The sequence below is a fragment of the Apus apus genome, chromosome Z, assembly GCF_020740795.1.
Source record: "Apus apus isolate bApuApu2 chromosome Z, bApuApu2.pri.cur, whole genome shotgun sequence".
Classification (NCBI taxonomy): Eukaryota; Metazoa; Chordata; class Aves; order Apodiformes; family Apodidae; genus Apus; species Apus apus.
The window spans coordinates 29,028,462-29,051,205 of record NC_067312.1 but is presented as its reverse complement, the minus strand read 5'-3'; the positions used below and the strand labels follow the sequence as shown (position 1 = coordinate 29,051,205).

At 43.7% G+C, this 22,744-nt stretch overlaps 1 protein-coding gene across 2 annotated transcripts; it reads right to left on the bottom strand.

The window, feature by feature from the left end:
• Positions 1–8,067: 8,067 nt before the first annotated feature.
• VLDLR (very low density lipoprotein receptor) lies at positions 8,068–22,676 on the bottom strand. 2 transcript variants are annotated; one of them, XM_051642346.1, is made up of 19 exons: positions 22,384–22,675; positions 18,312–18,431; positions 17,366–17,488; positions 16,394–16,516; positions 14,648–15,019; positions 14,419–14,541; positions 14,211–14,333; positions 13,640–13,759; positions 13,440–13,565; positions 12,885–13,056; positions 12,326–12,550; positions 12,055–12,173; positions 11,528–11,667; positions 11,269–11,410; positions 10,833–10,979; positions 9,810–9,899; positions 9,325–9,402; positions 9,042–9,211; positions 8,068–8,710 (listed from the first exon to the last, which is right to left on the bottom strand). In XM_051642346.1, exons 1-19 carry the CDS (start codon positions 22,622–22,624, stop codon positions 8,675–8,677), a joined length of 2,790 nt encoding a protein of 929 aa, XP_051498306.1. In that variant the 5' UTR covers positions 22,625–22,675; the 3' UTR covers positions 8,068–8,674. The 2 variants fall into 2 exon arrangements, with proteins under 2 accessions (XP_051498306.1, XP_051498307.1); XM_051642347.1 differs by lacking the exon at positions 9,810–9,899 and having other exon boundaries at positions 22,384–22,676.
• Between the last annotated feature and the right edge of the window lie 68 nt (positions 22,677–22,744).

Genomic DNA, 22,744 nt, shown 5'->3' with positions numbered 1-22,744 from the left:
AGCCAGGTGGGTCCCAGTCTGAACTGCACTCCTGGGTTACATGGTCCTAGACGCAAGACCTTACATTTCTCCCCACTGGACTTCACAAGGTTCCTGCTAGCCCACTCCTTCAGCCTGTCCAGCTCATCCTGCAGGGTGGCTCTTCCTTCTGGAGTGTCAACCTCCCCACTCATCTTGGTTTCATTAGCAAATTTTATCAGAGTCTTCTTGAAGCCAACATCCAGGTCACTTATGAAGACATTGAACAGCATTAGGCCCAACATCCATCCCTGGTGGACCCCACTTGTGACCTGTTGCCAGTTGGAGGAGGAACTATCTACTACTATCCTCTGGGTACAGTCTGTCAGCCAGCTCCCCACCCACCACACAGACCACTTGTCAAGGCTGTAACAAGTTAGCTTCTTGCAGAACCATACTCTGAAGTGGGTCCTTTGAAGTGCTGAGTGCTAGATGAAAGTGCTGAGGTAGCTCCTGGTGAAAGTCACATCAAAATAAACTATGTTTATACATGGAGTACTAAACAGTTTTCTGCTTGAGATTCTCATTGGTCAGCTAGGGGTCTTCAGGTGATGTCATGTAACTGGGAATGCCAGTTGCTTGCATTTGACCTTTGGATTAGGAAGACAGCTTACAAAATGCTAGTCTTGAGCAGTTGGTGGCTATTTCTGTCTGGCACCTAGGATGGTGAAAAGTGGGTAATTTGAATGGATTTTCTCTCAAGTGGATGCATTGTATCAAATATTGAAATGCCATTATGACATCATCTGAATTACGCTCTCTGTAAATAAGCAGCTTTACAGCTTTTCTTTCTCTGCTTTCACTTACATAAATTACACCAGCAGTGAAGGCTGCCAAAGAAGAAAAAGAGCTAGGAAGAGTCAGCTATTTCTCTATGCTTAGGTCATTTTGCAACCTATCAGCTGTCCACTTTCTTCCAAGTAATTGTTCAAACAGTTTCTGAAGCAAGAGAATATGTATACTACAATTACAAAATTGTAGCAAGAACTTTATGATGTGTAGGGATCACAACCAACCACTTAGAGATAAATTCTATGCATATCAATCCCCCCCAATTACTTTGTTGTGTTCCTCAACCAAAACAAACAAACAAACAAGAAGAAAAAAAAAAAAGAAAAAGGGGCCTAGTGGGTTGGATTTGTTTAAAGAATAGCCAATGTTTCTTTTTGGAAAACCAGAATGACCAAGTTGCTCCTGCATCAATAATTGCACATGCAATTTCAGGGTTTTATACTGATGCTTTCTTACTTGACATTATTTGAAAAAACATTCATGGCATGAACTTCTTTTACCACTAGAGGCACAAGCTGAAAGTTAGAAACTCAAGTATTTGTCACTTACACAGTGGGAACGCTTTCACCAGGGAGTAAGCAAGTTTCAAGCTTCATTTAACTTGCAGACTTCAAGAGCCTGAAGAAGAAATACATACTGAAATATAAAGTTCTTGAGCTATTCATTTCAGCTTGAAATGGAGAAAAATGTTTCGTTATTCAGAGGATTCTTCTAATCCTCTGCAGAGATTACACTTTCCAATGACACTACACCAGGTAACATCATTGCCACATTAGGAGGACAAATCAAGTTCCTCAAGCACCAGGCCTTTTAGCAATTGGGAAGCCATGCTTCTACCTTGATAAAGGTTTCTTTACCTGGCCAGTTAGAGCTCTACAAGGATAACAATGGAAACTACAATGACACAAGTGGACTGGTGCCAACCAACATAGATAAACAAGAGGTGGAAAACTGTATCATGTGACAGGCATGACCTTAAACTTGCTGCCAACAATTGGAGCACTCTAGTGACTGGGTCCAGACCATATTCTCAAAGGTGGTATGAATATTAGCTGCTGCCTGCCCTCCATTTTACTCACCACAGGAGCTCTCATTTACAGGGACAATATTTACCTCCATTTTGAGGAAAAAAAACAAAACCAAAACATTTATTGTCAAAAGAGCAATATATAGCAAGGTTGATTAATACGTTTGTTTTCTCAATATTCAAACAACAGAAGCATAGGATGGGGGCCTAGGGAGGTCTCCAGTTTCAGCCCCTGCTGAGAGCAGGCTCAGCTTTGGGCCCAGACAAGCTGCTCAGGGCTTCACCTAATCGGGGTATGAAATCCCCTGTAGGCTGGAGAAGGTCCAGCCTCACTGGGCTTCATCCCACCACTGGGCTGTCCTTCTGAATAAAAGGCTTCTCCTCATTTCCAGCCTGAGTCTCTCATGTTTCATGCAGTTTCTCACCCTCCCACCAGGCACTACTGTGAAAAATCCAGTCAAGTCCCCTCCCTTCCATCCTGGTCCCTCCCATCCTGGTGCCAGGGATGCTGTTAGGTACCCCCAAAGCTCTCTCTTCTCACAGCTGAACCAGACCTGGTCCCAGTTTCTCCTCCCAGGCAGATGGCTCCAGCCCAGGAGCAGCTTGGCTTGCTGGCTGTTTGCTGAGCTTGGCCATGTTAATCAACACTCTTCCTCTGATGGAGGCCCAAAAACCAAATCCAGAACTTGGATGTATGTGGACAAGCACCGAGTAGAGAGGACCAGTCCCTGCCCTCCCCTGGCTTTCAGGACCATGGCATACTCACACCACCACCATGGGCACTGCTGGTCTTTGTTGCGACCTGACCCTTGCCTGTATCCCTGCAGGGCTCTGCTTTCCCCAGGCAGGGTCTGGCCTTTGCTGAATTTTTGTTGGGTCTCTGTCAGGCTTTTACTCCCACCTATGGAAGTTCCCCCACAAGGCAGCAGCTCTGCCCTCCACTGCATTCAGTGGTTCTGCCCCTGCCATCTAATTGATGTCTTCTACACCCTGCTTCTCAGGGTTCCTGATAAAGATGTTAAAGAGAACTGACAGAATCACAGAATGTTTGGAGTTGGAAGGGACCTTAAAGATCATCGAGTTCCAACTCCCCTGCATGGGCAGGGACACCTCCCACTAGAACAGGCTGCTCAGAGCCCCATCCAACCTGCCCCTGAACACCTCCAGGGATGGAGCCTGCACAGCATCTCTGGGCAGCCTGTTCCAGTGTCTCACCACCCTTACACTGAAGAATTTATACCTGATCTCTAACCTAAATTTATTTTATTTCAGATTAAAACCATTACCCCCTTATCTTCTCACTGGAAGTCCCTGTAAAAAGACCTTCCCCATCTTTCCTGTAGGCCCCCTTCAGGTACTGGAAGGCCACTATGAGGTCCCCCCAGAGCCTTCTCTTCTTCAGGCTGAACAAGACCTGTCATCCCAGGATAGAGCCTGTGATACCCCACTTGTTACCCTCAGTCCCCAAGTATCCAACCAGATTTTACCTGTGTAGTTGTCCTCCCATGCAGGCTGTACTGACCTGATTTGAACAGAAGAATATCATGAAAGACAGTGTTGAAAACCTAAAGGTAAGCAGATTGGAAAGGCATGAGCAACCTTTCATAACTCCATGCTGACTGTTTCTGATGTGTCCATCAGTTTCTGTGTGGAGTTGCTTCATATGGTTGATACATCCATCAAATTTTATCACATTAATATCAACACCTTGGCATAAGGGGATGAGTAACTACAACTACAAATTAAGAACTCCAAAACTTCTCCTGAGCTGCCCCTTAAAAATATACATAACTTATTTGGTAAGTCCTCATGAGACACAGCCTTCTAAGCACCTTTTTAATTCAGGCCTGAGAGTGAACAACCTCTTAAAGCACATACTGTGTTGCTTAGTTCATGAGCTAAAAACTGCAGCCACAATACCTTATGCAACTACCAAATCACAGGCTAACTTTCTTGAATTAGAAAGTCTTAAGCGTTAATTTAAATGGACATGTGAGTTTTTATATATTAAGGCCAAAAAAAGGAACAAGTAGCAAGCTGTTCAAACAAAACCACTTCTCACTTGTACATATCCACAAAAGGGGCCTCACAGCAAGGAGCACTGTTTCTAGATTGCTATGGCATTTGCTGTATTCAACAATCAGCCTTTCCAACAGCCCTTTCAACAATAAATACTTTCCACTGGAGAGAAACAACTGTTCTGAATGTCAACTTAATAATTTCAAGTTGCTATCCAACTATTTGAGCTTTAAATCTATGCACTAACAACACAGTAAAACATTTCCATTTCCATGTATTTTGAAGTTTGACTCCCAGAAAGCATGTCTGGGGAAAATAGGGAAAAACGACCTGAAAACTGATTAGTTTTCTACAGAGGACATCTCTCCAGCAAATTTAAAAAAAAAAAAAATCTACAAAATATCTGGTTTAACCAGTCATTTGTCTTGATTTAGTGCTCAGTGTTTCTAATGTTCAAGCAATTCCTTATAGACCAAATGGTGTCTTATTTAAGTTAGTCTTCAGTAGTCTTTTCAAGCTGTGGTTCTTGTTTTTTTCCAAATATGATATGAAGCTTTTCCTGTTGCTTGACAGAGGTGTATAGGTGTCCTGACCAGGACTGTGCAAAGGAGAATTTAATCCATCATCCTTTCTGTAGGCAGTGTTTATTTTGGATGTTCAACTGTCCAGATACTTAACAATCTCACTGTGATTTCACAGGCTCTCTGTTCCTCCCCTGCAGCTGAGTCTTTTTCATTTTATAGTGACAAATTTCAAAGCTGTTTCCAGGGAGAAAAGTGAAAGTTAGGTACTTTTTAAGTTGGCTTCTGCACCTCAACAGAGCAGATCTCTTCAAACACCTTCTTCCAGTAACAATACCAGCCTCTGTTGTGGGCCAGCTCAAGGGAGGAATAGGAGCATATTTCTTCACGGATATGCTGTTGCATACCTACAGAAAGTACTAGCAGGCCTTCACCTGCATCCAAGATTATGGCATGAAAAGTGCTTCTGTAGCTGTAAGCTTTTTTTCTTCATCTGTTGTCTCCCATCCTATTTCTTCCAGCCTGAGTCCTCATCTCTCTTTTTCCTAATCTAGCAAGATTCAGCACTTATATAAAATAGATAAATGGATCTTCAGTGTTTCAGCAAAGATCTGATGGGGGAAAAAAGGTTATGTCCATTAAAAATGTAAGCAAATACAAACTGGGTTGGGAAAAGGCACACTGGAGCTATTTGTAAAGGAATAAAGGTGCAGAAGGGAAAGAAGTGAATCCTGTGAGCAACTTAATGTTAGTTTTTCTCTGTTTTTGCTGGCACTGTAGATATTTTACAATGCTCAAAGGCAGATTAAGTAAGAGGCAGAAAAGAATGTGGGATCAGAGGGACAGTATTATGAGAAATTTGAGTATTTGTAAGGAAGAGAAAATGCCAGTTTCAAAACTAGCTTCGCACTCACACTGGCTAGCAGGCACTGAACAGAAAGAGGCAGTATTCAGAACCAGAGGGCTTAGCATTCAGCTGAGAAACAAAACTTATGCCATTACCTTGAATACTACTTCAATAACCAACTAAAGCCATATTTATGTATCTATTAGCAGCAAGTTCTTCAAGAGGAATACAAAGGCAACTTAAGAGTGAAACATGACCAAAAAGGTTATTAATGTCCCATTGCTCTGGGAGCCCATGAGACTGTATCAGAGGAGCTGAGCCAAGGATGATCTGAGAATTCATTTAGTGGCCAGCAGCACAGCCAAAGGCTGCTGCTGTAAGAGAGCTCATTACAGCTACACCACCTTCATTAAAAGCCAAGAGAGTCACATGACAGAGCAATAAAACAGAGTCAAACATTTGCAAGTGACAGGGGAAGAAAAAAAAATGTTCAAAGATAGTAAGGTATCTGTCTATGCAACTTGGAACTGTTTTAACAGAAGGAATCCCTGACTCCTCTCCAAGCCTGCTGTGGAAGTAAACAATGATTTCATAACACAAAAATTAAGAGGGGCAGGGCAGAATAAACCTAGTGAGATTAAGAGACAAACAACATCTGCAGTTTAGGACAGGCCAACTCATAATCTTCTACTGTCTGATACTCCCCACTCTTCCTCCTGCTTGCTATTTGAAGGTAACACTTTGCCAGGTAAAAGTGCTATAAGTCTTCTATAGACCACAGAAACTACTTGTGTGTGCCAAGGTACTCTTCTGAAAACTTTGTCCAGCACAAAGGACTAAAGCTGGAAAACAATTTCCCAGAGCCCACAGTTTCTGTAAGAATTAACTCAGGTTCACAAAATATATTTAAGCTGCTACTTCAACTGAATGTTAACTTCAGGAAGAAATGCCTTTTATTGGTCTACTCTGTATGTTGTTTGGTATGATACTGGTGAAAGACATGAACTTTAACAAAAATGTAAAGCTGTTCAGCTTCTGTATGAAGACTAAAAAGGCAGATCATTTTACCAAATTTAGCTGTGACACAAATTTGTAACCAACAAGCTGACTGAGAATTATGTTTTTGTCACATTTCAACACATTCTCAGTATCCCAAGTCAGACATCTAACTAAAGAAGTTGAATTCTATCCAATAATTAATAATCCCTACATATTAATCTGATATGAAAGGCACTTCAGTCCAAGAAGTACTCAGCAAAATAAATACAGTATTCTTGGCCAGAAGCTTTGGAGGTCTCACTACATCCTAACTTTTGCAAGACTTTTAAGCTCACATGCATTCCAGATTCTGAAAATTTCTACAAGCAGGCAAAAGGTTCCAGAAATAGCTGAATAGAAGCTTCAAATCCCTAAAGACTAGTAAGCTTGCTAGGAACAACTTATATTAAATCTGCAGAAACTGGCATCTGTCCTTATCTGTCAAGAAAGGAGTTCACAATGCACAGAAGACCATTAAGAGAGCAGACCCCAGCTGTAACTGCAAAGAGAACAGGCATTACAACCAAGCCCAGGAACTAATCCAAGTTCTGACTCCATTTTTATTGTTACTATTTTAGAGACATGATTGATTGAGAACGACTTCACAAGTCATCACACGATAGCCAAGAGATTTTTGCATTTTACAGACTATGCCTTAGACTTGAACCTGTATCCTATGAGAAGTAATTTATTCTTTACTGCAAAGGGGGAAGAATTAGCAACAAGGAAGTAACACCTCTTGCTGCAGTAGTTATGGGGTGACAATTCAAGGCCCAGATCCTGCAATGTCAGGGGAGAAATCACAACTAGGAAAATAATTTGTCATTAAAAGAAACTACCAATGGCTAGGGAAGCTGTCACTTACTCAGTTGGACACTAACAAGTAGCTATGCCATAAGGATCCAAAGCTTCCTCTTCCTTTACTGCAGACTTGATCATAGAGCAAAATGCCTGAAGACCACAGAACCTGCAAGTTAACTGAGTCTTAATCCTTCTCTATTGCATTAATGAACTATATATGTACAATAGATAAGGAACATACACAGTGCTACTAAAATTAGAACTCAAGTAGTATGGTACAAAGTAATTATCATAAAAATGAGTATCACCTTCCCAGACACAGTAGAGTTGTACAATTTACTTTTCATTCCTACAGCAATCCAAGAGAAAGGCTCCTGCACTTCAAGTGATCAGAATCTTAGAGCCAGCACAATGAATTGAGTTCCCACAGGGCAGGGAAAATCAGCTCACTGATGCTCATTGCAGGGGACTTCTGTCATTACATATGTAGCAACAGGGGCTTGTCAGCAGAGGCTCCAGGAGCAGGCTGCCATGATTAGCTGCCAAGTTACAGCTCTGCTATTCCATTATACAGGTGGAGCAGCTACCAAGATCCAACTCACACTGGCATTGCCATGAGGAATAACTGCTAACAGCTGGTGCATAACATCTTTCACAAGGACCTTACACATACCTGGCAGACAATGCTTTGACCCATCTCCACATAGCACCAGTGCCAATGCAACCTCTTAAGAGCTTGCAATAGTACTGAGTCACCGTCACTCTTAACTTAGGAGTCAAGCTAGACTCCTGTGAAAGGATACCCAGTCAGTCCAGTACCTTGCAGAGAATGGAGTCTCAAGCACAAACCTCAGTCACCCGGCTGGTTAGTACTGTCTTAGCAGTTGGGGGCACTGCTGAAATAACTTCATATTCTTGCTGGCAGTAGTCATGTAGCCCACTAAAGCTTCCAATTTAGAAGATACTCTACTTACTTAATTGCTAAACATAATAATAGAGACAAATAGTTTAACTGCTTTTTATTTTTCCCCTTCTCTGTTTTTAAGATCTACAGTGGTTTCTTAAAGAGCATTCATACCTGTATACCTCTAAGAGGTAACAGACAAGATTGTTTCAATCATACATACAAAATTACTTATGTGTATAAATTTTTGGCAATCATAGCAACCCGTTTTTTCCTATTGCCATTGCCCCAAACATTGAAAAACAGTGTACAATAATTTACATTTGAACTATTTCAAAGTGCTTGATAGTGATTTTTCCAAGAATAATATTTACAAGTGGCTTATACACATATGTACAGGTGTTACAAGTTGTGGCTGGAATATGGCTTTCTATGGAAAGTGCTTTATATTTTGTCAGCGGTGTTACTGACTGACCAACCCAAGGGTTACTGGTAAAATGTAACCACCAAAAGCTGAATTGTGGTGGACAGGTATTTACAGTTTGTTGTTAAGCTGTATAAAATAGCTATTTACATAAGTGTTCCATACATACAGAAAGTATCTTCTTTCTTCCAATAATGGAGGAAGTCCTTCAGCCACAAACCTGGTTAGTATCCCCAAAGAGTGTAAAACACAAGTAAACTGGAAGTGATTGTTGATCCAGTGCTCACGCCATATCATCATCTGTGCTCACGACAGATATCTGTACAAAATAAGTACAAGTTAGCTACAATTGTACTAATACAAGATACAAAACAATGCATATAATCACTACGCAGCAGTTTGAAACAGATTAATTCTGCAGGCTCATGACCACATTCTCTCTGATTATTCCATCCCAGATACAGGACAGTAGTTGCCTACAACAGCTTAAACTTTTTAAAAAGACAAGTTCTCAGCTGACTCAGCCCAATGGTATGGCTACAGCCAGTAGCTTTCAAGAACAGAGAACTCTCCTAAACTCAAATCAGATATAATTCTGTAGTCTTCATGTCCTCTCTGAGGGCCTCATGCATGTCAATAGGTTTACTTACTGCAGGGTAGGTGTGTCCTACTGAACCACTGTGTCTTCCAATATCAATTGTGAGGTCCTCTTCTGTAGTTTTCAGGTAGACAGGATTATCAAAATTCATGCTCTTCATGTTCTTGTGCTGCCAGTTACGCCACATGAAGTAGCCAGACACTGCAGCCATCACCAACAATACTTTAGGAAAAGAAACATATAGCAAGAATTGAGCAGGGTCAAGCCAAGCTCCTGACTAAGAGCAGCCTGTCCCACAACAATGGGTCCCAAAGGCTAATGAATGCTGTACTCACAGACAGGAAGAACAGTCCAAGCTGCTGATGTTCCTTGACCTGCAGCTGCTTCAGATGTTGTACTACTGATGTTGAATCCTGCACAAGAATTTGAAGTAGTGAGCTTGCTTACTGACAGGCTAGCAGACTTTGTAAGATGCAAGCACTTCCCAAGCCCATAAGCTGCTATCATGTATTAGCTTCTCAGTAACACACTGCAATAACAGCCTAACAGGCTTCATCCTGTATTAGTACAAAGCTTTTTTATTGCTTGCCTTGCCTTCTCTGAGCACTCTAGATAATTTCATGGAACCTCTAAGTTCCACATTGTCCTAAGTGAGCTAATTCTGTTTATCACATGATCCAGCTGTTGCATTTGTACTACAGACATGACCTGGCCTAGGTTTTCTACTTGCATGCAACAGAAAATACTTTAAGTAGGCAAGTGGGTCAGTTTGCATTTGATTTCTCTAATGTTTAGCAGTGTGAGTTATTTGGACCAGTACCTCCAGGAACTAGTCCAACAGTTGGAGATTTTTCTGTTGTGCTGGTATCTTTAGCCTCAGTGTAAGCCACAGTTGTTCCAGTACCTGAAACTAATTATAGATCAAGAACCCAGTTAATCCTGAAGTTTTGCAATGGCTTAGCTATGAGAGCCATGGTAGTGAATGTTTAGCAGATGGCAGAATGATCATGCAGCTTGTTAGCTTTATTGGAAACACTAACATGAGTTATTTCACTAGCACACCCTCAGCTGAGGGTTTTTGATCAAAAATAATTCCAACAAGGCTAGACAGTTCATCTGGCATAAAATACAGGTATTTAGAGTCATTACAACAGTAAGTCATCCCATCCCTCACTAGGTTTTCTGAGCAAGATTTTAGTTCCACAAGTTTACTAGTTAGGTACAGTCTTTGATCCTTACAGCAACCCTTCAGAGCAGCCAACTGAGAAAACCATCCTTGAATTCAGTGCTCTAACTGGACAGCCAGAAACAACATGCAAAATATTAAGTGGCACCTTCAAGTTTCTAGTTTCACCCCACTGGGCAAACAAGCCTGCCATATACTCAGTGCTCAGGGTGATAGCAGCAACATGTTTGTTTGGGCCAAAAAAAGGAGGTCAAAGCAAACTTCCTCAGTCAGCAAGATTAGCCTATCAGGTTTCCAACACTGTATTTATACACTGTACAGTTATACATAGAGTTATGTTAGTTCATACCCCGTTTTATGAGAAAGGGGTTCGGTATGTTTTGTGCATGTGCCTGCTGTCTGCAGAAAGCCACGGAGGTACAAGTCTTGTTGCAAATGATGATGATGATGCAGAAGCCAAACAAACTTTCAACAGCACCTGTAGACTTTTAAGGTCAGCCTAATGCATGCTAGAAGACCACTTCCTACAAGATTAATTATATCAGATTAACTCATGCAAAGCTCTCAGCCTATACTGCCGTATTTGCCTTCAACAGGTTCAGTACTCCTACTCCTTCCCCATCCCTCCTGAAGAAGAATTCAGTCATGTTACCATACCTGCACATCTCAGACCATCCTCCTGCAAGTAGTATCCAAAAGGACATGCACAAGTGTACTTTGGAGAGTGTTCGTTTATCTGAGGAGCAGGCAGGCACAGGTAGCTACACCCCCCATTTGCCATGTTCTCTTCACACCAGTTCCTGCCTGTTGGTACAACAATTGACTAGAGTGAGCATTCATACTCCAGGTGTACAGCATAATTATTTGCTCAATAACTGTTGTATCAGAGATACTTGTCTCTGCAGGCTATAGATTTGTACCTGCTCTGCTTAAGAAAGAACAATTGCAACTAGACCTCCTCTCAACCCCAGAGGGTGTTAGAAGCTTCAAGCACTCTAGCTACATAGGAGAGAGACACCACTTGCCATGACCCAAGCAGGGCAAGCTTCTTAAAACTGTACACTAACGTAACTACAAACTGTGCTATAGTTACCTGATGGCTGAACAAGTTCATGATACACAATGATGTCCTGTGCATCATTAAGGTTGTTCACTAGGGTAACCAATTCAGATCCAGTAAATTTGTTGGCACCATAGACTGCCTCATTCTCTCCATCAATCCAGTACACACGGTCCTACAAGACACAGACATTGCATCTCATTACCTCTGTGTAGCTATCAGCACCATAACCGCTAGCCACTTACCAGCACAAAGAGCATCTTTGAAAATTACTACAGGAAATAATTCGTACCTCAAATATTGTTAGAGCAAGAGGATGAGGAAGGAACATGTGAGACTTCAGCACAATTCTACGGTCCTGGCCATTCAAGTCCACACTTGACAGCATATGTAGTTTAGAATCAAGCCAGTATAGACGGCTTTTTACAAGATCTAGGAGAGAATAAATATGTTTGCTTTTTTTTATTATCTACATGGATAAAAAAACCCAAAGCCTCCTGCAAAATTTGAAACACCCACAGGTTCAAGAGGAGTTGCAGTCTTGCCTCAGTTTCTTACCATACCAGGATGCAGAAGGCTGCTACAGTGCTGCCTATGTGGCTGACCTGTGCCTCAACTATAACAGAGAGCAGTACAAGAAAAGTTACCATTTCAATTTCTGAGAAGTGCTATCTGTTCCTGTTGCAGTGCCTCCAGGCACACAGGAACTTCCCATTCTCAGAAGCTGAAAATAGTTCTCTGAAGGATGACCTTGGCTTTTGTAGCAAAAAATTGCTAAAGCTCCAGAATACCTCTGGCACGGAGACAAGTTCAACATACCTAGAGCAATTCCATTAGGCCATTGGATTTCTGTTGTCACAAGCTGCTGTCTGTCAAATCCATTCATTCCTGCTTTTTCAATTTTTGCTGGCTCACCCCAGTCTGACCAGTACATAAAGCTGTGAAGCAGAATTTATGTTGTATGATGCACTATAGTACTGTGTAGTAACACTCTTAATTATGACCATAACAAAGGCTACCTAAGTCAGTTATCAGGACATGGAGTATCTGGTAGGTCCCCTCTTTTAAGAGAACCAAGACAAATACTCACCCAGAAAGAGGATCTACAGCAATAGAAGCTGGCTCTCTCAGCTCAGAGAGAAACAAAACCTTTCTTTTTTTGCCATCTAGGCTAGCCACTGAAATGGTCTTTGCAGTTGAGTCAGACCAGTAGATGTTCTTATAAACCCAGTCAACAGCAATCCCTGAAGGGCTGTGTATGTTGTCCAGGATTCTGACATGTGTTCCAACTTTATCTCGGGTATCAATAGAGGCACTGTAAGACAAGAATTACTTGCTTTCAATCCCTTTCTCCACAAACACTACCACTTGGTATGCCTCAGCAAATACTGCACACAGATTTTAGGCAGGCAATGTAGAAGATGAACCTGTGACTTTCCACAGAGTGCCTTTTGTACAACGGTAGCAGCAGTTACTAGGAAGTGCAATAGGCATACAAATTGCTAGTTATGGGAACCTGCATGTGCTATACTTCATCTTTAGGACATCAGGAATATAGTTCTCATCACCAGAGCCTAGACAATTATCTTGGGTAAAACGGGGGACAGTTGAGGGGAACACACTTGGGTTCAAAGGCTAGGTCCATTTACCTGAAGATTGCTTTTTGGCTGAAGTCAGCCCAGTAAAGCTTTTGCTCAGCAATATCGGCATCTAAAGCAACAGTGTTTCTTAGCTGCTCTACTAGCTGAATGTATTCCTTCCTCTCAAGACCGATCTTCCTGATATCCCGGCGATTGGTGAAAACTAGACATGGTTCTTTCCCTGTGAACAGAATTTAAGTGTTATCTGTACTTCTTGACATACTATTCTTTTATGACAAGTTTTAATAGTCATCACATTTAGCATTTGTTATTCCAACACTTGCTAGTGGACAGAGGTCTTGGCTGTATCATACCTCATCCTTTTCTCCCTCCACAACTTGATGTGGAGGGCCCTCGTGTCCAGGGAGCAGACACAAGCAGTCTTCATTAAGCAGCTTTAAGTACTGTATCATGACATAATTCAAAGAATTATGAGTGTTCAGTTTTGCACAACTTATATTGATAACAGTACAATAACTAATGCCAAAACCACAATACCAAGCAGTACATCACTTGTTACCCCATTTTAAAGTGCAGGTATAGACATCTTATGACAATACTCACCCACTGCCTTGCACACCCCAGTAGCAAGATCCATTTGATAGCCACGGCTACATTCACATTTGTAGCCCCCTTTCAGGTTGATACAGATTTGACTACAGATACCAGGGTTCTGGCATTCGTCGATATCTGCAAAGACAACATCATTTGTTCTCATCTCCAATACCACCAGGAGGGTTCATGTTAACCTACTTGATACTTGCCTCCACAGGTTCTCCTGTCTATAAGCTCAAACCCAGCTGGACAGTCACATTCATAGCCAATAACGAGATCTCTACAGATATGAGAGCATCCACCATTGTTCACCAGACATTCATTCATGTCTAGAAGAGAAGAATTGGCCACTTTTGAGACAGGACACATACTTAAAGTCTTAGAGTGCTTTAAGAGATACCTGTCCCTTTTCTAATTATTTCTGTCATATCTGATAAACCATGCTAGCACTTGAAGACACACACACGAGACTCTCCTCAAATTCGTTTTTGCTCAGCTATCAGCATGTTACTTGTGTTACAAGGTGGCAGCAGCAAATATTGAGGTTCCTGAAAGTTTCAGAGCTTCTAATGCCTTCAAGTGACTCCTTACCATGGAGAGAAGTCACCCCAATAGCCAGTGTGGCTAGGATAAAACTAACCTATTGACTAGGTTGCTCTTGATTGTTTGTTTGCCACCAAAGAAGTGCAGATAGACATTCCAGACTGACATCTGAAATCTCTGAAGCTGTATCCAAGTCTGTCTAGTGGTCAGCACTGTGTAACAAGTTTGTTCACTTACTACATTCCTTGAGGGGTTCATCGCTCCAGTCTTTGCAGTCTCTCTGCTGATTACACACTTTATTGATATCTATGCATTCTCCACTTCTGCACTTGAATTTGCCAGGTCCAGAGCACTGAATAACTGAGATAATGAAGATTGTGAGGGCAACTACCAGCTTCAATAAATATTCTGTAAAGACTGTATTCTTTCTTAGTTCCACACCTACCATTGTTACAGCTTGCTTCATCAGTGCCATCCAGACAGTCTCTCACACCATTGCACTGTCTACTTCCATGAATGCAGTTCCCATCTTCACATCTGAACTGGTCTGGTCTGCAGGTCCGGGAAGCTGAGGACATAGCCATTACAGACTTAAATTCCTGAGGTTTGCGGAAGGAAAGAAAACAAAACAGGAGCCAACCAGCACCTCCTAAAGAAGGATCAAGTTAACTTACGGCAGTTAGTTTCATCACTTCCATCCTTGCAGTCAGGATCTCCATCACAGCGCCACTTTTTGTGGATACATTCACCTGAGCCGCATTGCACCTCACTGGCAGAGCACTTTACAGGAGGGGCAGGCTGGCGGCCACATTGCTCTAGAGATTCATCTGAATGGTCAGAGCAGTCAGCATCATCATCACAAACCCAGCTGATGGGGATGCAAGTGGAGCTCTTGCACTGAAACTCATGAACTCCACAGGTAGGAGGTGCACACTCCAGCTCATCACTGCCATCGCTGCAGTCATCTTGACCATTGCAGACAAAACTCTTGGAAATACACTGCCCACTGCTGCATGTGAACTCTGCTGGACTGCAAGTCACATTGCCTGGAATAACAGAAGACAGATTTGCAGATTACCACAAGTAGGCAGACTTTTTCTTGAAGTCATTTTGCTTTGCAGGTTCTTCATCAGCTGTTACCTGAGAGAAGATCAGCATCCTGTATAAGGCTTTAGGAGAACCTAACTGACCACCTACAGGAAACTTGAGCCTGACGAAGACTGTCCCTCCTTGCCTTTGAATGTTACAAGTGAGAGGCATCAGTTTTGAGCTACTGAGCTACTGAGAATAACCTCCTTCTGAAATAGCTAGGTTGTTCTGCTTCAGAGTGCAAGCCTTTTGGAAAACAGGCTCAAACCCTGTGAATCAGAGACAGAAGGTAAGAGAATCGCTAACGCTAGAGTACAGATGAAGATTAAGGTAGCCAGATGGTCAGCAGGCACTGTAGTTTGAAACTGAAGTGTTTTGTGCTGGCCTCCAGGACCATAGTGGCCCATTTGCCTGAACCATAGGGGATAACAGATCAAGATCTTGCACCAGTCGATCCTGTGGTATTAACCACATCCACACAATTTACGCCAGTACAAATTATGGTGGTTTAATAGCAGTGTAACTAGCAGCTCAGTATGCCTAGGCAGACAGTTTTATCAGCTTCATTAGAAATGTTGTCTGTAGATTTACTTGTCAGATTAAGGCATTGGCTTACTGAGTAAGGAGCAACTCCACAGATACATAGCAGAAGTCAGGAAATCTGTCTCATTAGCCCATTCAGGTAAGGTGGCTCCAACAGAACCCAGCTCTGTGCCTTTGGTTACTAGAAATTTGTCTCAGGACTCCTCAGACAACTCATATATACCCAAGTTCATTAGAACAAACCAGGTATGCTGCATTCTAATGCTGGCAGTGGCAGCTTCACTTGCGTACTGGTCTGAAGTTGACCCCCACCAAACCCTGAAACCTAGCTTCCCCAGTCTGCACTTTCAGACAAGAGCACAGAATACTCCAGGAGAGGGCTGTAAAGCAGATCAGATGTGCCTTTGGCCACAAGTCACTAAAACAGTTTTAGAACACCATTTGTTACTGTGAGCAGCAATTAGAGTTACCTGTTGAGAAACTCTGCAGAGAACAAGTTCTGATGGTTTGACTGACATGTGACTAGGCCCATGGCTATTGCCAAAATTAGCCAGAGATCAAATATAGATGTAGAATAGCTTATACTGCTGTAGCGCTTAACGCAGTAGGATAGAGGAGTGTTAGAATAAGTCCGCTTTGTTAAGCGGACTGCAATACAAGAGGAATGTAGGATTAAGGAGATGTTTATGTTATAAGAAATGTATCTTCCCGGGTATACTGCCCAGCTAGCTACTTTCCAGACAAGTCAATTTCAAATAGACTTATGCAGCCACCATTTCTTCCCTTACCACAATTCTCTTCATCTTCTCCACTGTCACAGTCTTTTTCACCATCACATTTCCAGGACACTGGGATACACTGGGTTGACTGAGGACCACAGCTGACTTCATTTACTCGGCATGTTCTCATATCTATTGAAAAAAGTTTAAGTTCAATTTAAGAGTTCTGAAATGTAAGAGCTACTGATCTTGGGTTTTAGCAGTTGTCCTGAAAGTTGAGACTGAAAGGCTTCAGCTCTGGGCAAAGTTGCAGTAAATTAGATGCCAGCATCCAAGCTCCTGACTTCATCATGGAAGAGATTACATTAGTTTGTAGTGTTGAGTAAAAAAGATGCTTCCAGCTCCTAATTTTAAGAATATCTTTGTAAAGGTAGTTTTGTGATTGCACACCAGTTACACTGTAGAAGCTGCAGTAATGCCAAAGTGCAGTAGGACTTAGGGCTGAAGTACTCCTCAGTGTGGATCCTACTGATACAGAGAAATGAAGTTTTACAGATCTGTGTTTGTTGATTAGTTACCACACTGGAGACTGGGATTGCTAACTGCAAGACATGACAGTCAAACCTCTGCACTTTTGCTTCCCATCCCACAACACGTAGCCAGCCACTCAGCTCCTACACTAGCTCTGGTAATCTTGCAAAGTAGTTGTCTTGGAGGACAGTGATCACTTGGTGAGCAAGCAACAGTAACAGTCAGGCCTGCCATGTTGTGCTTGCTGCTTCTGACTGCAAGTAAAACTTGTACTAGCTATCTGTTACCAGGCACAAGTGCAGAGTCCCTATTCAGTCCTGCATCTGTTTAAGGAGTAAAAAGTCTTGCCAAGACCCTGATGTGGTCAAAGCCAAGCTAACACTTAGGAACATCCCTTCCAAGTCAAGAATTTCATCCTTCCTTTAGGAGGAAAACTGGGCTGTGAACAGGCAAGAAGTCAAAACAGCGCTCCCCACAGCTTGCCTGCATGGACAAGCCAGGATCACTTACGGCACAGCTCAGCACTCTCGTCAGACCCATCCTCACAGTCCGGATCCCCATCACACTGCCATCTGTTAGGCACACACTGACCACTGAGGCACACAAAATCAGATTCAGCACATGTTTTCTTCACTGCAAGAGAAAACAGAGACCAGAGCTTAACTTGTTTGTTGCAGCTAGAGATAACCTGCCTTGCTCTAGGAAAATGATGCAATATCCACAGTTCTTAGATGTCTGGTGTCATCCTCCACCACAGTGCTGTTTAACATTACGTAGGGAATTATACTGTGCACAGAGAAACATTTATCTTCCTGTAAGCAGGCACTGAAGGACTCCTATTGTTAAGGAAGACTATGCTGCTAAAATAGCTGCTGCTTTGAACACACTTGAGCTAAAGTACAGTCAATTTATATTAATATTATCATTTTGAACTTTGAGTTTATTATTGAGGCATTTGATTTGTGATTACTGACCCATGGTACTATATAACTCTAAAGTAACAGTTTGTCTGTTTGAGCAGACTGGCAGTTCAACCTCTCCAGTGTTGGGTATTGAGTCCATTTTGCCTTGTCTAAATACATCTAGTCATCTGTCTTGGCATCTGTGTTGGCCTGCTTAGAGCAAGACTTGGCAGCCAAAGCTAGACTTATCATTTTTAGGAGACACAGCAGAATCACTCTCACATGCAAAACAGGGCATTTAACCATGCAATAGCCAACAGCTAAGTGCTAATAGTCACTAATTTCAGAAGACTTTTATAGTGCTCAGAAGAATTCAACTGCCTCACATGGATGCCAAGCATCAAGACAGGCCCCCAGTTGTTCTAGGCAATTTGTCCTGTACACTCTATTCTGACTGTCAGAAGTGCTGGACAGGATAAGCATCTCTACAGCTATCCACTTGTAAGCCCCCACTGCCAACTAGCAAGTGCAACTACAGAGGAATTATTACTTACCACAAGTACTTTCATCACTGCCATCTGAACAGTCTTCATCACCATCACATTTCCAGATTAAAGGAATACAACGTCCATTGCTACAGGGGAATTGGGATTCTTCACACTTTGCTCTCACACCTTTAAGGAAATAAAGGAACCTAAGTCCCAATACTGGTAAGCAATACTTTCTTCCTTTCACCCACTACTGATCAAAAAGTTACTGAGCTTAAAAATCTGCATAACATCAGCATGAAACCAAGATTGGGTGCCAAATCTTTAGAGTTACCTTAAATAATGAAAACAGACCCAGAAGCTTTCCTTCACAGTACAAGTGCAGAGCTTAAGCACTATGACTACTGACCTTTCAAACTGTACATAAGCCTCAGCGCTCTTCTTACTAAGTTTTCCTTTTCAAGGCAGGGTCAAGTTTGCAAGGCAGAGGGATGCATACACACAATGACTTGTGCAGTCTAGCCCCTAGAATTGCAGTCCCAAAACTCTAAAATCTTTAAGCAAACTGGATTTAAACTTGACTAATGTCAAGCTGGAGTAGCATTTCAGTACTCTGCTGCTAATGTATGACATCAGAATCCATGAGATGTCTGTAGAAATAGCTTAGATATCTGCTCTGTAATCAAACAAGTTTATATCATTTAAGTTGCTCTTCAACAAGGGCACCCAGAGACATTTCCTAGTATTTAAAAAGAAAAAAAAAAAAGGAGTTATTTCTTCTCTGGATCTTGCTTATTTATGCTAGATCAAGTGTGATGCTAGGAAAGCAAGATAATTTACCACTTCCTTCTGGAATCAGGCTCATTGTCTTCCAATTGATAAGTGTCTTGATTTGTTAGCGTGCTTGAGTAAGGTACTGCTTTCTGCATGATGCTTAGAGTGCATTTTCCAGGGTATCTTTAGCTGTAAAACTGTAAGACCTTGACCCTCAAGGGAACCTGCTTTGTGTTTTGATGTCATGTTATAACTGTCACTAAAAGCAAGCATCCTGCTTCTTCAGCAGCTGTGTCAGAGCTGTTACAGGTAATGCACACAGGCAAGTGCCTAAGCTCATGCATTAGTATTGGCTGCACGTGTCCATAGCATGATGCAAGACTCCTGCTCCTCTTTGGTTTATTGCATCATTTAGTGGAGGTGCTTTGCTTTGGCACTCCAGGGCTCACAACGGGCATCAAATTGTAGTAGAACATTCCTTGTTATTCTCCACCTTCTCTGTATAGCATACAAAATGCAAGACAGTTTCCATGTGGAAGGAACCTATTCAGCCATTTCACATTATATTGACCAGCCATCAGGCACTATGCAGTGGCAAACCCTGGATGGAATATAAGGACAACACAGGCAATTTTACAATTTTACCTGCTGAGCGTCTCATGCAAATTAATGGTAGAAGTAAAGGATTTGAAACAGCAGGTTATTGAGCTCTGCTAATGTTTTAGCAGTCTTACTGGTTGAGCAAAACACTGACTCACTTGCCAGACAGAGTAATGCCATGACAACTTGTTTCACAGGAATGGTGCTCAAAGAGTGCCAAAAAACTGAACATCAGCTCTTGTGCTTTGTATTTCCACCCCTCCTTTCCTTTTCAGGGTAGGAGTTACACCAGCATGCACTTTCTAATGGCATGTTTTTGCAAAGCTATTACTATTTGGTCAAGAGCTGTCAAACAAGTAGCCTACTTTATGATAGAAAGTACACCCCAGCCAGCTTTGATGGAGTGCAAAGCCACAGTAACCTCTAGAAGTAGCCTTCTGCTTGCAAGCCTTTTCACATGGTATTCCAGTTATTACTGTACCACCACCTAAAATATGCAACTGACTCCTGCTAGTTTTGAGACTTTCTTATCCAGGCTTGCAGAGTGAGAACAGTCAGCCTTTCCCAAAATAGCATGCTAGAGATATTAGACCAAGTCTGCCACTCAGGGTATCCCAAAATAACTCTACAGACCTCAGTTACTCTACTTCAAGCTAGAATAACCAGAAAAGGCTTGCTAAGACTGCCTAGGACATTGTAACTTACAAACATAACATCACTTCACCCGAATGGCACTGGCCAGCTGCACAAAAGGCTAAACGAAGCAGTAACTGAGCTTGGCGTTAACAGTTCAAAACTCAAAATTATAACCCTTACACCAAGCCAAAAGGATATAATCAGTTCTGCAGCTCAGAACAAGCAAAGTGTCAGAGCAACTACTTGTGCAAGCCCACAAGCAAGAAATTACAGCACCTAACACACACACAGGTGCAGAAAGGTAAAAGTTTAACGAGACACTTAATGATCAGCACCAACTAGCCAGTAATTCAAAGCTTCTCTTCATGTGCTACTCATACAGCAGAAGCATCTCCACACCCTTCTCCTCCTTGGAAAAAAATGCAGAGAACTAGTAACTTCACAGCCTGTGACTGCTAACACATTCTTTTACTGCTCCCCAGGTAACCACTTACTAGAAGGTGACTCATAAACAGTGATGTACACAGGTTGAAGGAGCAGAGTTACAATGACTACCCATGTTAAACTAGCTTTCTCCATGCCTCTGCTGTCACTGTCTCAGACCCTTAAGCAAGTCATCAGATTACTTGACTGGGCAGCCTCAAACATGTGACACTTGTGTGCTTTCATGTGACACCAAGTCCCAGAAAAGATTGCAACAGTGATTGGGAAACCCTGTGAGAGCTCATGGAGGAACTAGCTTAGACTCACCCCAGACCCTGGCATTTGCAACTACTAGTAGGAGAGAGCTGGGGGTGCTGCTAACTCAAATTACGTCAAGAATCAGACCAACTTGGTGGAGCACAGTTGCTGTCTACTGAAGCTCTCTTAGGATTTCTGACTATAGTGCACCAGCAGCTTCAGCACCATCCAGCTTGGTTCTTCATACTACAGTCGTTTAATCATGTCTACTAGACACGACATGGGAGCAACCCACGTGACTGCAAATCGTGGAATTACTAGGCAGGCAGTTCCCCTCTTCCCCCTGCGCAAGGACTGGATGCAACCCCCTTGCTAGGCTCTACCTGACAGACCTAGTGTCTGAACTTCCACACACAGGCAGGACTACAAGGTCCAACTACCTTTAAGCACACCTGACTAACACAGCCAAGATCTGACACCTAGGCCTACTTTTGGGCACTAGTCAGGAGATTAAGAGCCATAGAGCAACACAGACACCAACTGCCCACCTCCCACCTAGAAGAGTAGCCTGGACTTGAGCCCCCGAAGGAAGAAAGGAGCCAGCCGATTACTACCTACACGCAAGAAGAGAGTATTTTGAATCGACCATCCAACTGGCTCAACGCGCAGGTCACTGCCACAGAGCTAACCGCTGGGAGGCAACCTTGGAGCTCGCCAGCAGCAGCGCTGCTCCCGAGAGCCGAGCCCGCAAGAAAGGATCCAGCGCTGGCCAGACTCAACCTTACCACCAGGTGGAGATCCCTCATGGTGGTTACCATTGGCCCTGAACCAGAGCCATGCCAGTGCCGCTGAATGCCACAAAGCCAAAGTTGCACAGTAGTTTGACAGCACCCTTAACGCCTCAGGCTTTCCAAGGGCTCCACTTCCTTCCTCCACGGCAAAGCCCCAATTCTCCCCGACCTTCCCCACCTCCCCGGTGAGACCCAGGTATGCAGACCCGCCCTTCAGCACCAGGCATCACCCAGCAAATCAAACCCTCCCGCGGCACCCGGGTAAGCTGCTCCCCAGCGCGGGGAGGGCCAGCGGGGCGGGGGTTCAGGCCAACCCGCACCCACCCTGCCCGGGGCACCGGCCGCCTGGGGCCCGCCGGGGAAGGCGGCTCCTCCCCACCTCCCCCGACACCGAGGGACAGCGGGGCAGACCCAGGCGGCAGCGCCCCTCTGTTCCACGCCAGGAGCCCGGGCCCACCAGGAGGTCCCTCCGCGGAGCCCCACTCCCCCCCCCCGGCTCAGTGGGCAAGCAGCCTGAGAGACCCAGAACAAAACAAAAAAAAAATCATAATAAATAAATAGATAGGGAGAAGAGCAAGGGTGGTGGGAGAACAAATTATCGCGGCGGGAGCAGCCCCGGCGGTGCCCGCCCCAGTCCCCCGGGGCCCCAGACTCACCGTCGGCGGCGGCGCGCAGGCAGCCCAGGGCGAGCAGGCAGAGCGCCCAGCGGGACGGGACCGCCCGCCGCCCCGCACCGCGCCCGCCGCTGCCCGCGCCGCTCGGCTCTCCGCGCCGCCGCTCCCACCGCATCGCCGCGCCGGGGACGGAGAGGGGGAAGGAGGAGAGGCGGGGAGGGCCGGCGGGCAGGCGAGGGCCGCGGCCGGAGGGGCGGCGAGGAGAGAAGGGAGACGGAGACATGGACGGGGGAAGAGTGTCCTCGCGGCGCTCTTATAGGAGCCGCCCGGCCGCCCTGCGCGGCCGCTGGTGACTCACGGCGCCGCGCCGGGCCCCGGTTGGCTCAGCAGCGCCGCCCGCCCC

Excerpts from the sequence above, each read along its gene's own strand:
- VLDLR (XM_051642346.1), bottom strand. The coding sequence starts at position 22,624 with ATGTCTCCGTCTCCCTTCTCTCCTCGCCGCCCCTCCGGCCGCGGCCCT. Across the intron at positions 15,020-16,393 it reads AGAAGATGAAGAGAATTGTG|GCAATGTGACTTGCAGTCCA; the intron begins GTAAGGGAAGAA and ends CTGTTATTCCAG. Across the intron at positions 9,900-10,832 it reads GGATGGTCTGAGATGTGCAG|TTTCAGGTACTGGAACAACT; the intron begins GTATGGTAACAT and ends ATCTATAATTAG.